Source organism: Chionomys nivalis, chromosome 20, assembly GCF_950005125.1.
Source record: "Chionomys nivalis chromosome 20, mChiNiv1.1, whole genome shotgun sequence".
Taxonomy (NCBI): Eukaryota; Metazoa; Chordata; class Mammalia; order Rodentia; family Cricetidae; genus Chionomys; species Chionomys nivalis.
In genome coordinates this window covers 11,324,946-11,340,973 of record NC_080105.1, presented here as the reverse complement: position 1 = coordinate 11,340,973, position 16,028 = coordinate 11,324,946, and the positions used below count along the sequence as shown (strand labels likewise).

Genomic DNA, 16,028 nt, shown 5'->3' with positions numbered 1-16,028 from the left:
CCACAGAACCAAAGATTTGCCTGAGCCAGTGTCCACAGTCTTCACTGTTGTTCCAGAACTTTGGGATCATGATACCAGAAAGTGTTAGTTGGAGTATTTATTACCCCAAGTTTTCAATTCTTGATGTTACCTGTTGAAAGCCACCGAGGTCACTTCTTGGCCAGAATCTTGTTGCAGAATCTTGGCCAGGAGTGGAATTCTCCTGAAGCTGGGAGATTTAGCCTCAGGCAGGGATGACCTCCTAATTGCAAATTCACTGCCACATGTTCAGCCATAAAACCATATGCACACAATCAACAGAAATGGACTCAGCAGGTTTTATTCAGATATTTATGCATACCTAATCACACATGCTAAACAAGGAAGAAATCAGAAGAATTTGGGGGAGGAGATAGAGAAAAAACAAGGAAGGGGATAAGTGATGTAATATATATATAAATATGTATTTATGTATGTTTGTGTATATGTATTAGTGTTATTTTGTTTGTAGTTTAACAAATAAAGCTTGCCTGAAGATCAGAGTGCAGAGCTAAGTACTAGAAGTCAGGCTGTGGTGGCACACATCCTTAATCCCAGGACTCCTGAGACAGAGGTAAAGGAATATCTGTTAGTTCAAGGCCACCCTGGGCTACCTAAGACTGAATCTGTCTAAAACAGAACCAGAACTCACACAAAGGTTATCCAAGCACTTAGGATCTGATGCCTTTTAGCCCAGCACTAGGGAGGTGGAGATAAAAGTTATATGGTTGGGCAGAGAGAGGAATATAAGGTGGGAGAATACAAATCAGTGCAGTCTAGGCAGTAAGTCTGAGTCTTGAAGAGGCAGGATGGCCCTTTCAGTCAGAGCATTGGTAGAGGTGAGAACTCTCTATTGGCTGACCACTCTGCTTCACTGATCTGTCACCTTCCACCCCCTGACTGAATTTTTACTATTAAAGACCAACTAAACTTCATGCTAAATCTAGAGCCCACTTGGAATTCACCAAAAAGCCATTTGCCTGTGGCTTTGCAGCTACAGGCACAAGTCAGAGCTACAATATGCCAGAGTGTAGCTGGCTACGCTTTCCTTTCTTGTCTCATGGTGCTTTCCCTGATCTCCCTTCTCAGGCTGCTGCCTTGAAATCTGGTGATCCATTTACTGTTTTAGGTAGTGGCAGTCAGCCTCACATCTTCATTGTCATCACTGGCAGATTTGGTAAGACAATTGGGAATTCTTTTAAAATTTGAAGCCTGTCCTGGAAGAAGCTCTTGTAGACTAGGCTGGCCTCAAACTCAGAAGATCCACATGCCTGTGCCTCCTGAGTGTTGGGATTAAAGGCATGTGTCATCACCACCCAGCTCAATTGGGAATTCTTAAAGCAAGCAATTAGTTAAAGGAGAAATTTTATCCATGTTGAAAAATGGGACACACAATTATGATAAAGTTAGGTTTCTGTATGTGATGTGGGATTTCCCTCTGTATGCTTGAATACCATTAATGAATAAAGAAACTGCCTTGGCCTGATGATAGGGTAGAACATAGGTAGAGGAGGGGAAAACTAATGGCATGCTGGGAGAAAGGAAGCAGAGTCAGGGGGATGCCATGGATCCGCTGCTGGAGATAAATGTGCTGGAACTTGGCTGGTAGGCCACGATCTCGTGGTGATGCACAGATTAATGGAGATTGGTTAAACTAAGATGTAAGAGTTAGAATGAGAAGTTAGAACTAATGGGCCAAGCAGCAATTTAATTAATAGTTTCTGTGTGGTTATTTTGGTTCTGAGCAGCTGGGACGAACAAGTGGCCTTCCTCCTACAAATACACGATATAAATATGGCCAATTAAATGAAGAAACAATCAACTTACCCAAAATTGATATACTGCTAATTATCATTTTAATAAGCCTTGATGCTGCTTTGATAATTCTTAGTTTATCTCTTAAAAAGATGCTTGGTATAAATGCCAAGATACAGTCCTTAGAAAAACTTATTAAAATCATATAAAGATCATAGAGGTATTCAAATCCAGACAGAGGAATTTAACACAGAACCAATTTCAGCATTGCATTATGAGGTCTGAGAGGAACAGACTAATGTTTTCAAATAACCAACCTTAATAAATCCAGTAACCTTACAGGAATTGCCAAATGATACAGGCTGTGTAAGAGCTTATTGAACTTCTGTGGCAATGTTAGATTTAAAGAGATTCAAGGAAGTAATAATTTCTCTCTCTCTCTTTTTTTTTTTGGTTTTTCGAGACAGGGTTTCTCTGTGGCTTTGAAGCCTGTTCTGGAACTAGCTCTTGTAGACCAGGCTGGCCTCACAGAGATCCGCCTGTCTCTGCCTCCTGAGTGCTGGGATTAAAGGCATGCACCACCACCGCCCGGCTGGAAGTAATAATCTCATATGGCATGCATTCACCTTTTATGAAGCAGATGTTAAACTTGTGGGCAACTTGGAATAGAATTATCCCTCAAGTTTGGAGAGATTTGTTTACAGCAGTCTTGGAATCTGGTCCACAATTACAATGGAGGACCTGGTTGAAAGTAGAGGCTAACACCATTGAACAAGAGAACTAGAGCTAGGGAAATTTTCCTATATCTAATTAACGGGAGTAGGGGATTATACTACTACTACTACTATCATAGAGATGCAATACCTATATTATGGCCATATTCTGGCTTTATGCTATGCAGTAACTTTGAATGCTTGGGACAGAATTAAATAAGTAGGAAAGAAAATTGAGCCGTTAACTAATGTCATACAGGGCCCAAAAGAAACCTTCAATGATTTCTTAAAAGATTGATATTAGTGGTAAATAGAATACCAAATTTAGAAGCTAGACAAATAATAATTGAATCTCTGGCCTTTGAAAATGCTAATTTCAATGCAAAAGGATAATTAGGACTTTAAAGGCAAGATCAACACCCTTGTAGTAAAAATCTTAGACATTTGTGCAAGTTCTTCATGTAACTTGGTTGTGCCTCCAAACATGATCAACCAAATCACAAATGTGTCACTTTCTTTTGATAATAGTATTTCTGCTATGAAGGCCCTAATCTATGACTTGTTTGGTCACGATGGGTAGAGCAGCTCAGTTTGCCTGGTAAGACTGGCAAAAAGGGCCATTGTCAAATTTTCATTTTCCAATAAGGTCAAATAGTATGCCAAGATGCATCTCTGAAAGAAAGAACATGTGTCTGCAGAATGGTGGAGAGCTTTGCTCCAATATCACCAAGTTCTCTTCCTTGATACAACTACAAGGGACCACAAAAGGCTCCTAGTATCATTCCTAGCTGCCATTCTCACTTCAAGTACCATTAGGTCTGCTTAATCATATGATCTAAGTGATAGAGAAAACTACACAGCAGCATGGACCCATTGAAGTCCTTCTGCTCTTCCAGGAACCAAAGTTAGTAGTATTCCAAAATTCCAAATTGTAGATGGAAGTTTCTGCCCCACTCAGTTCCGTAACAGTCCAGTTCCAAAGAAACACACAGAGGCTGATATTAGTTATAAACTGTTTGGCCTATTAGCTCAGGCTTACCACTAACTAGCTCTTACAACTTAAATTGACCCATAATTCTTGTCTATGTTTAGCCATGTGGCTTGTTGCCTTTTATTAGTAAGGAATTCTCATCTTGCTTTCTCTGTGTCTGGCTGGTGATTTTCTGCTTTCCTTTCCCCAGAATTCTCTTAGTCTGGATACCCCATTTATAGTTCCTGTCTTGTTGCTGGCCAATTAGCATTTTATTAAACTAATAGAAGTGAAAAATGTTTTCAGTGTACAAGGGCATTATCCCATAGCATTTTCCCTTTTTTCTTTTCAAAACAAGAACTTGGAATCTAATCTTCTTTGTTTAGCTTTTTCATGTTATCCATAACAACTTGTAACCAAAACTCTAAATAATGACAAACACACAGAATCTACTTTTGGGAATGTATTCTAAGCTACTTCAGCTAATTGGGGGCACTGATAATCTTATGAAACCCCCCCCCCAAAAAAATTAGGATTGTGGTCATCCTTACTGGGATATTCTGTGAGGCTAGATCCTCTCAGCCAACAGGTTTGAGGCTGTTTTGGATATAGAACTCAGAGGAAACTGCAACAGAGGTACTCTGAAATGTTGGAACATCTGGGCAATCCCTTTCCACTGGAGAATTTTCAAGGGGTCTTACTTGATCAAACCTTATTTGTTTTAACCCAGAATGAATACACAGCCTCTCATTTTCTGTGGAAACAAAAGCAAAACCTTTTCTCCAAAGTAACATATATTTGACTTAAAATTTGAAGTTAAGACATTTTCAAAATATATAGGTTGGGTTAATCTAGCAGCATTTATAATCAATTGCCTTTTAGCAGCTGTTGCTCTTCCTTTGCAGTCAAACAACTCAAAGACTACACAATAACATACAAAATCAAGATTCTCTGTGTATTTTCCATCTTTACATGAGTTTATTTTTTTTGCTCCATTTCTTTTGTTTTTGTTTTTTTATTTTTTGTTTCTTTTGAGAAAGGATTTCTCTGTGTATCTTTGGCTGTCCTGGAACTTACTCTGTAGATCAGGCTGGACTCTAACTCACAGAGATCTGCCTCTGCCTCCCAAGTGCTGTGATTAAAGGTGTGTACCACCATGCCCCACTACTCTATCTCTTTTTTTAGGACTTTATCTTTTTTCGTTTCTTACTCAAGCCTACATATATTTTTAAACACATTATAAACCATTTAAAATTTTTTATCTGCACCTGTCTTTACTGTATCTTTATAGTTTTCTGCCACATGAATCTTGATTCTGTTAAGCCATATGGCTAGGATCAAAGCTCCAGCTTTGTTGGCTGGCCCCACACCATTCCTTAGCTTCACGGTGGAGGTACTGGTGGGAGGCACATTACTGTCACAACTTTGAGGAGTTTCTAGGTCCATGCTACCACCAGGAAGCCTGATGCCAGTTATTCATAAACATCATTTAATTGTTTGGTGACACTGCTTCTTAAAAGAGCCTCAAGGTTTTTGCCACTGAGTTAGGAAGCGTTTCTTAAAGGGGCTGCAAGAGACTATAGGAGATAATACAGTTACCAAGAAACTGCACTTGACTCTATTCTTATCTGTCTAGAATTATTTTTTTTTAAAGCTTTCTTAGCGGATTCTTATGTGGGAATTCTTGCCAAACCTTTGGGTGCCATTTTTAGAGGAAATTTCTGTCCTGTCCAGTCCTGTAGCCATACAGTTTTAAAAAAAACACCAGAGGATTATATTAATTATAAACTCTTTGGCCTATTAGTTCAGGCTTATTACTAACAAGCTCTTACACCTTAAATTAATCCATAATTCTTGTCTATGATTAGCCATGTGGCTTGGTACCTTTTGTCAGTGAGGAATTCTCATTTGCTTTCTCTTTATCTGACTGGTGACTGACTCTCTGCTTTCCTTTTCACAGAATTCTCTTAGTTTATTCGTCCTGCCTATCCTTTCTGCCTGGCTACTGGTCAATCAGTGTTATATTAAAATAATACAAGTGACAAATTTTACAGTGCACAAGAGCATTACCCCACAGCATCCATTCACTTGGTATATGGGCAAAACTAACACACCCAAGAGAGGACTGTGCTATCTTAAGAATCTAAACAGGCCCAGTAAACATTGGCTTCTTTCTTTATGGTAGAAGGACCAGGTGCAATAACTTCTCTGTCACCTTAGAAGAAATACTTCTGAATTACACACAACCCTAATATCCTAAGAATTTCAATGAGGTAGAAGTTCCTTGAAGTTTGGCTGGATTTTGTCCCATCCTCTGATGTGCATATGTGTTATGTGCATATGGTTGCTTCCTCCTGCTCGCGTGGTCCAAACAAAATAATGCCATCAAAATAGTTCACCAATGTGATATATTTTTGAAGACAAAGGTGATCAAGATCCCTTCAATTTAGTTTATGACACAGGGAGGGTGAGGCAATATATTACTGATGTAAAACTGTGAAGAAGAGAGTCCAATGCCATCCCTCCTTCCATAATTTTAACTGGATTGGTTAGTGCATAATTAGAAATTGAAACATTTAGCTTTTGCTGAAATATTCGTCAATACACAGACTTGTTCTCAGAATGTGTTTTCATGTTACTTGCAATAGACCAGTTAGGAGTGGGCTTACTTCACATTACTCATTATTGGCCACTTTTGTTAGTCAATTAAACCATGCTTCTTATGCTTTAATGGAAAAATATAGTTTTTGTCCCTTATGGATTGTTTTTGTTCCTCATACCATCAAGAAAGAAAAACAATGTTTAGAATGTGATGATGATAATTTTGCACAAAGTGTTCAACACACTGATTACATCCATAGAGTTTGTCTCCTCTGTGACTTCTTTCAAGCATGTGAAGACTACTCTTCTCCACAAAGGCTTTGTTACATTGATTACTTTAACAGGGTTTCTCTCCAGCATGAATTCTTCCATGACGAAGAAGATACTGCTTCCTTGTAAAGGCTGTACCACATTGATTACATCGATATGGTTTCTCTCCAGTATGAATTCTTTCATGATTCTGAAGCATGCACTTCTGTGTAAAGGCTTTACCACAATGATTACATCCATATGGCTTTTCTCCACTATGAATTCTTTCATGCCTGCGGAGATTAGACTTCACTGTAAAGGCTTTATCACACTGATTACATCCATAGGGTTTCTCTCCACTATGAATTTTTATATGGCTGTGAAGATAACTCATCTGTACAAAGGTTTTACCACATTGACTGCATTCATAGGGTTTCTCTCCAGTATGAATTATTTCATGACGCTGAAGACCTCTCTTCTCTAAAAAGGCTTTACCACACTGATTACATTCATAGGGTTTTTCTCCAGTATGAATTCTTTCATGTCTGTGAAGACGTCTCTTCTCTACAAAGGCTTTACCACATTGATTACATTCATAGGTTTTCTCTCCAGTATGATGATTCCTTTCATGACAGAGAAGATAGCTCCTCCTTGCAAATGCATTACCACATTGTTTACATTCATATGGTTTCTCTCCAGTATGAATTCTTTCATGCCAGAGAAGAAAAAGCTTCCTTGCAAAGGCTTTACCACATTGATCACATTCATAAGGTTTCTCACCAGTATGAATTCTTTCATGTCTGAGAAGTGTGTACTTTTCTGCAAAGGTGTTACCACATTGATTACATTCATAGGATTTCTCTCCAGTATGACTTCTATGGTGAGAGACTAGATTCTTTTTCAGTGCATAAGCTTTACCACACTGATTACATTCATAGGGTTTCTCTCCTGTATGACTCCTCTTATGACAGAGAAGATTCTTATTTAGTGTATAGGTTTTGCCACATTGATTACATTCATAGGGTTTCTCTCCAGTATGAGTTCTTTCATGAGCACGAAGATAACTTTTGCATACAAAGGCTTTACCACATTGATTACATTCATAGGCTTTCTCGTCTGTATGATTTCTTATGTGAGCGAGAAGAGTCTTCTTCAGTGTATAGGCTTTGCCACACTGATTACAAACATAGAGTTTCTCTCCAGTATGATTTCTTTTATCTATTTGAAGGTAAGTGGGACAGTCAAAGGCTTTCTCACACTGATGGTATTCATACCTTTTCTCTCCAGTTTGAGTACTATGCACTTGTTGAAGACTGTGACATGGAAAGGTTTTATAAATTTGATTATATTCATAGTATTTTTCTTCCAAATGACTTCTCTGGTGGACTTTAAAAGAGGAATCAGATGTAAAGGCTTCATCATACGGATTACATTCAAAGAGATCCTCTTTATTATTGGTTGTTTCGTGTGCTTGAAGATACCTTCCATGACTTCTAGAAATTTGACCATGTTCTTCAATACTGTGGTCTTCCCATTTACAGCCTAAAATATAGTACCAGAAAATGTATGTGACATATTACTAGAAATTAGGCACAGTTGAAATTACTATATTTCATGAATCTAAGAAACATGCCTGATTTATTCATGGGATTCTTCCTCTTTCATATTTGAAATCACAGAACAGCACCTAATCTCCAAGAAAGACTTGTACTCTTAAGTTAAAAATTGACAAAAAGTTCACATCCTTACCTATAGCAGTGAGGTTCCAGTAGGTTTCTAGCATCACATCTTTGTAGAGATTCTTCTGGGAAGGATCCAGCAAAGCCCACTCTACATGAGTAAAATTCACATACACATCCTCATAGGTCACTGCATCCTAAAGTATCCCATATGTGATATAATAAATGAATGTTGACACTGAAGACATTCTAAATGTATACTTCAATGAAGACATATTTACATAATTCAATATGTTCATTATATTTTATGACATGGGCCACTAAATACCAACTCTATTTAAAGAAAAGGGATAAGCAGGAAGATGCCTTTCATATGTGCCCATTGAAGAGAATACAGCATTACAGGAAAAATGATTTATAATATACACAGAGAGACATGCAAACAGAGTGATGACAATATTGAGTGTCCATCTGCAAAATCTTTCAGAATAATTAACTTCAAAAAAGAATAGACAATCTGGCCCTGGTGGTGCTCTTCTAATACCGAATCTCAGGAAGCAGAAACAGCTGAAACGCTGACTCCAAAACCAGTCTGGTCTATATAGAGATTTCCAGGACATTCAAGGGTACAGAGACCCCATCTCTAACATAAAATTAGAAAACACTCAGTGGCTCACTCAAAATTTCTCCATACACTTAAACATTCACTATAATTCTGTACTTTTCTATCATAACCTAGAGTGATCTCTTTTAAACTGTAATACTAATAATTCCTAGGAAGGAAAACATTTCTACAAAGTTAGTTACAGATAGATCAACGAGATCTCAAAAGCACTGACAAAGTAAATGTGAGTCTACAGCAGTAAAACAACAAAAAGTAATGAAGTATATAAAGATGTATCAGCAGGTAAAAATCACCTGTTGGTTTTGAAGACGTCTTAGCTCAGCTCCCAGCATTCACTGGAAGCTCTATTCCTAACTCCAGGTCAAGAGAAACCAATGCTTGTATCTGACTTCAGTGAATACCAGGAAGATCAGCGAAACACATCCATGTATTATATAGTCAAAAGATTCAGACATTTGAAAACAACTTAAAAATGTAAAAACATATACAAAGTTAGGGATAATGTTAAGACACCTGGAATTCAGTGAAAAAAGATCACTATTAGTTGCAAGATTGTATTCATACTGTATCTGAAAAATGACACCCCCTGCCAAAGTTCAAAAGTCGTGATTTGAGTATAGTTTAGCACAACAGCAAGAGTATAACATACAAAAACACATCAAATAAGATGCACCTAAAATATTAATATAAAAATAGGAAAGAAAAATGGATTAGCAAGGAAAAACAATTGTTTCAATTTAACCTTAAATTATTTAGGAATGGAGTCTCTAGTGGAGGTAATGGTGTGTCTACACGAGAAGGGGGCTGCTCAGTTTCTACCACACACAGAAGTATGGTGAAAAACACAGAAATCTTCCCAGAGACTATGTTCTCCAAAAATGCTTCTATTCCTCAGTCACTAATGAAGGCCTACACCAAAGACAAATGCCCATATTTTTCATTCAACCCTCGATATTGTGTCAAACCTTTGATGCAACATTTATTTAGCCTAATTTCAAAGATCCCCATGGTATGTAACATTCCCTACACTGTTGAAATGCCCAAGGTTTCTCTTGACACTCAAGGCAATATCTTGACTGTGACATCTTGCAATATGAAAACATGAATTAAATCTATACACCAAACAATGCCACAGACTACACATTTCCCTTTTTAAGAACTAAGGAAAGATTGGACCATGGCAAGGTTGAAACCCGACAGGGCAAATGCCAAATCCTGCAGCTCTGTGTCACACACCTGGGACTTCCGTTTCAAAGGGCATAGATGACTATTTCTCCTTGCAACTTCTCATACATCTCTGTCTTTTGACACTTCCTACATGCAGATTCTATGACACGGGTCTCAAAGTTTGCATATCTTACAATGTTATTACCTCAAAATGCAACATAGACTTCATCTCATAACTTCATGGAAGGAAGTCTCACAATACCAACACTTGAACTCACAAGCTCTAGACCCAATCCTAAGGGTGCAGGCTATTATTATCATTAATACAGGGTGTCCTTTAACCCTATGTGACCTCAAATAACATGTGTAATCAAGATAGCACTGAACTTGACCTTCCTGCCTTAATTTACAAGTCTTAGGATTAAAGGCTTTATCCACCACTGTGGGCTTTAGGGCTGAAACATTTAAAGAGTTTAGCAGGGCTTCCTCGTTAAGTGACAGACAAAAGGAAATAAAAGATACATGAGAGCTGAACACACTTGACAAAGGGAATAACAGGTACAAAGACTTCAAGGGGAACGTGTCTGACAAACCACAGCATTGAAGCCTGCTTAAAGCAGTGCCAACACAAAACTAGGAAAAACTGGATCTGGAAGGAGTTTGTTTTCCAAGGAACTTTACTATTAGGCCTTCAGTTTTGAGAATAAATACTGCATATAAGAACTTGACTAATTTGTTATTTAGATCTCTGGCATTAAGTGACTCAATGGTTAAAGAGCTGTTTCTGAGGATCCAGGCTGATTGCTTGACACCTGATGGACACTCAAGGATCAGAAACTCCAGGGCCAGAGGATTCAATGCCTTCTTTCAGGATTTTTCAATTGCAGACATGCACATGGTACATGGACATACATGCAGGCAAAACATCCATATACAAACCATGAAATATTAATTCACAAATAATCTGACTGCTGAGTTAGAACACGAATATTTGGAGAACTAGAGATGTTGTAGGTGATTAGAATCAGAACACCTGAGACCAAATGAGGGGTTCAGTGGTTAGCAGCACTTGATGCTCCTCCAATGGACCTGGGCTTAATTTCCAGTATGCATGTGGTTGCTCCTGACCACCTGTAATTACGATTCTACTCTTTTTTTATCTCCATGGAACCAGGCATATACATTATACACAGGCATATAAGCAGGAAAACCATGCAAAAGAGGCAAAATGATAATTAAATTGCTACTAAAATGAAAAAGATTATAGACTCTGAAGATGTAGTTCAATTGGTAGCATACTTGCCTAGCACACATGAATCCTTTGGTCCAATTCATATTACATAAAGGGGACAAGGATACTGTGGTAGCTTAAAAGAAAATGCTCTCCAAATGTAGTGGCACTATTTGGAGGAGTGACTTTGTTGGAGGAAGTGTGTCACCCAGTGTATCAGATCACTTCCTGATCCCTTCAAGATATACAACTTTCAGGTACTTTTCCAACACAATGCCTGCTTGCATACTGCCTTGTCCTACCATAATGATAAAGGACTGAACCTCTGAACTGTAAGTCAGTGTGGTGATGTCTTACTTGGATTCTAGAAATAAACCTTGACTGAAGATCAGAGCCACTTGTTAACCATAGAGGTCTGGAGGTATGTACAGACAGACAGGAAGTGATATAGTTGGGCGGAGAGAAGAATATAAGACAAAAAGAGACAGGAAGTCAGCTGCTGTTTTGGCTGAGGACTTAGCAAGGTAAGAGATAGCTATGGCTTGCTCCTTTCTCGCTCTGATCTTTCAATCTTTGCCCCAATATCTGGCTCTGAATCTAAATTACAAAGACCAGTTAGAACTTGAGCAGCAACTGGTGCCCAACTTTACAACATGAATACACAAAAGAAGCTGCTGCCTGTGGCTTTGCACCCACTGGCATACGTGGGGACTCCTGCCACAGTCATGACTCCACTGGCTAGGTTTTCTTTTGTTTTTTTCCCCAAGCTTCTGAACGAGTTTGGGGTTTTCCTACAACAGTCTCCAACTGCCAATCAATCTCCAGAAGCACCCAGGCTCCTAATACACAGAACTTACCCACCCTAGACCAGTTCCACTGCCTTAGGGTAGCTCCCACCACACACACTTCTACTGCACAATCCTGTGTATATATTTCCAACAGCCAGCTCTGTCTACCGCATGGGTTGTGGGATTTCTATGAACCTCCTTGAGCTGCTGCCCCTACAGGTAGCTGCCTTGACACTTTCTCAGGCTACATGCTAGCAGCTGCAGCTGACCTCAGCCAGGCTGTGCACTGTGTTTTCCAATTGGATGAGCTATACAGTGGCAGCCTCACGCTCCATCAGCAGATCTGAGACAATTGGGAATTCTTAAAAAGCAGAATTAGTTTAAAAGAGTTATTTTTCCAGCATTAAAAATGGAAACACAATTACACTGGAGATTTAGGTCTGCATGATTATACAATACATGATTTAAAACTGGAACAACTAAAGCAATTAAATGAAGGGATAAACTTACTGGGACTGACATAGTATTAATTATTATTTTGATAATTCTTGGTCAATTTTTAAGAACATTGGTTGGTATTAGTGCCAAGATACATGCCTTAGAAAAAACTTACTAAAACAGAGAGATATTTAAATCCAGACAGAGGAATTTAATAGAGAACCAATTTTAGCATTATAAGGTTAGAAAACATAGTCCGTTTTCAAACAACCAACTTGAATTTATCCAGTCATCTTACAGGAACAACTGCCAAATGACAGATATTCCCAAGATATTCCCAATGGACTCCTTTGGAAATGTTAGATTTAAGGAGATTCAAGGAAGCAATAGTTGCATATGGCATGGATTCACCTTTTGTGAAGCAGATGTTAAACTCGTCATCAACTTAAAATAGATTATCCCTAAAGACTGGAGAGACTTGGCCCCCATACCAAATTTGGTTCATTCATTTCCTGTCATCATGGAGGAAACTCCTTTACAAATCAATTAAAGATCCTAATACCTACTGTAAGAAAGCATACTGTACTGGATGATAGAACAGCTGTAGAACAGAGAACAAAAATTTAAGGAGAAATCATAAAGTGAGTATGCTGGCAAACTTCTACAAATTAACAAAGAGCAAAATTAAAAATATGAATAAAAGACCTTGCCATTTAAGGCCTTATAGACACAGGTACAGATGTACCAATAATTTCACCAGAATCTTAGGAAACAAATAGGCCTCTTCTGGAAGTAAGAGTTCAGCTTTTAGGCTTTGGAACATTATATCAGGTAAAACAGAGCACAAGATTGGTCAAGTGTACAGGGTAAGAAGTACAGAGAGGAAAATTAAAGCCATATGTGGCAAACATAGCAATGAGCTCATGGGAACATAATTTGTTACAATAATGTAATACTCAGATTAATATACCCCTCCATCTCAGAAACAAATCACAAATTAATGTATGTTTCTGGGGAAAATAATGCAAGATATTATAAAGAACAGTTACTGACCATTCAGGTTGTACAAGAACAGGGCACAAAAGATGCACATATTTCAAAGGTACCAGCAGACCTGTCTTTTAAGAGGCTGACAGACAAACTTGTATGGGTTACACAATGGCCTTTAACAGCAGAAAAACTATAGGCCTTAGAACAGCTGGTACAGGAGCAATTAAATGTTCAGCATATTGAATAATCACTAGTCCTTGGAATTCTCCTGTATTTGTTATCAAGAAGAAATCTGTAAAATGGAGAATGCTAACAGATCTAAGAGCTGTTAATAAGGTGATTCAACCAATGGGCTCTCTGTAGTCTGGAGTTCTTTTGCCTTCTCATTGCCTAAATGATGGCCTCTTATAGTTATTGATTTAAAAGTGTTTTAATCACTATACCCTCACAAGTAAAAGACACAGAAACATTTGCCTTCACAGAGTCTACTTATAATAATTCTCATCTGCTAAGAGATATCAATGGAAAATTCTCCCACAGGGAATGTGAGATAGTTTCACCCTACAACAATATTTTGTATGGCAGTCATTGGAAATGATACATAAGCAGTTTCTTCAATCTATAGTTTACCATTACATGGACAACATCTTATTTTAAATAAAAAGCAACTACTTGTTTTAAATATTTTACATTGAAATAGATCTTTGTATATTGATACAAATTAAAGACTATTTTTAGTACATACTGTACACACATTTCTAATCTTGTACCTATCCAACTCATTTAATAATGTGATGCAATTTTTTTTTGCCCTTGAAAGTCATTATTACCAACTATTTAGGATGATAAGGAAATGCAGGTTAGTTACCAGCTACCTATTACAACTAAACATGAAGTCATATTGGGTATATTTTCAAGGTCAAACAAGATATATTTTAGATAGACAGTTCACCTTCAAACAGTTCTGAGATCTATAGGATATGGCATTTAAGATGTTTTAAAAATATAGGTTCTTTTATTTTTCTATGTCAATGAGGCATGTCTCCTCCTGGCAGCACCAGTCTACTTCAGAGAAAATGATGGGCATTGAAGAATCTCCACATGAAGTTTACTTTGTGGCAAAAGGTAGCCACTGTGATCCAAAGTTGTCCTGCCTCAAATGTTGACAGTTTGCTATACTAATAGGACAAGCAGGACACAAAATAAAGGACTGCTGAACTTTCCCAAGACAAGGTAGGACAGCCCTTCAGAATATCGTGCCTCACAGGAAAGTCTGTCATATGTGCTAGGCCTGTAGGGTGCCCCAACATTGTCATATGTGCTAGGCCTGAAGGATGCCCCAACATTGCAGAAGAACCATGAATGACTGTCTAGGATACCAGCTCTTTCTGTCATTTCTCATATCATTTGGAAGTGGCTTGCTTGTACCTCCAGCTTATTCAGGTAATATTATATCCATCTTAGGTCTCTGATGGAGTTGAAGATTTTATAGCTATAGTTTTCCTTGTTACCAGATTCAGAAAAAAAAATCACTAAAGAGGTGTAAAGTGTATAAGGTTGAGAGACATTAAAAGATAGTTTTGGTAATGCAAATTAGAAAGTAAATTATGTACAACCTTTTGGACTCATCAAAAGAGGTAGATATACAGTGTTTTCTCTGAAGCTGCTAACTGCTAATGAAGTAGACATTGTTGATATATTTCTTGTCTGTATTATATATACAATAGGAAGTACTTACAATAGGAAGTGATATGGCTAGGTGAAGAGAGCAATACAAGGTGGGAGGAGATAGGAAGTTGGCCATCTTTTGGCTGAGGAGCTGGCAAGGAAGAGTTAACTGTGGCTTGCTCCTTTTGCTCTATGATCTTTCAGCACTTGGACCCATATCTGGCTCTGGATTTTTATTATTAAGACCCATTAGAACTTGTGCATCAAGTAAGTCACAAGTAAATGTTTTTCTTTATAAGAGTTACCATGGCCATGGTTTCTCTTCACAGCAATAGAAACCCCAACTAAGAGGGATAGGGATGCCTGTCATCTCAGCACTTGAGAGGGTGAGCTGGAGGGATCAGAAGTTCAAGGTCCTTCTTGGGTACACACGAAGTTTGAGGTCAACCTGTTTGAGATCTTGCCTCAAGAAATAAAAACACAAAGAGAATCACACAAGACTATATCCCAGGATAAAGAAGAGCAAAGCATTTTGGATGCATGTCACAAAAGTGTTATGAAAGCCCACAAATGTGGAATGGGTATTGATTTTATTTCTAGTCAAAAGAATTGGCAACCTCAGTTTGTGAACTAAACTCTTGTCTTCAGCAGACTCCATATGCACATTCACAGCCGAGTTTACAATCTCCATAAACTGTTTAAGTATAGCTACAATGAAGCTTCAGTTTCTGAATATTATTAACAGCAGAAGACAGGTACATGTTTATCCTGGAGGAAGAAGACTTTTAGAATGTTTCAGGAAAGGCTGGACCCAAAGGAATCAGGAATTTATTCTCCATAAGCAAGAGTCCGTAGGATCAAATAAACTGTGCTGGTTTGTGGAGTTTCACCCACCATATCACTATATAATATTCTGGCTCCAAAATGAGGCATTGAGTATTAGGCTAAACACTGCAGCCTGTAGAACTGAGGGCTCAGTAAAATTAACCCTTTAGTGAAAGGTCTTTGTCAGATAGGCATGGAGACCTGACACCTGTGATCTTACTAACTGGAAAGTGGAAGTAAGAGAATCAGAAATTTAAGGCCAGCATGAGATCCTATAGAAAGTCTCTCAAATGTAACTAACACATGAAGGT

At 38.1% G+C, this 16,028-nt stretch overlaps 1 protein-coding gene across 1 annotated transcript; it reads right to left on the bottom strand.

Annotated features, from left to right (window-relative positions):
- Positions 1–303: 303 nt before the first annotated feature.
- Positions 304–9,603, bottom strand: LOC130862566 (zinc finger protein OZF-like). Its single transcript, XM_057752214.1, has 2 exons — positions 8,056–9,603; positions 304–7,848 (listed from the first exon to the last, which is right to left on the bottom strand). Exons 1-2 carry the CDS (start codon positions 8,087–8,089, stop codon positions 6,395–6,397), a joined length of 1,488 nt encoding a protein of 495 aa, XP_057608197.1. The 5' UTR covers positions 8,090–9,603; the 3' UTR covers positions 304–6,394.
- Between the last annotated feature and the right edge of the window lie 6,425 nt (positions 9,604–16,028).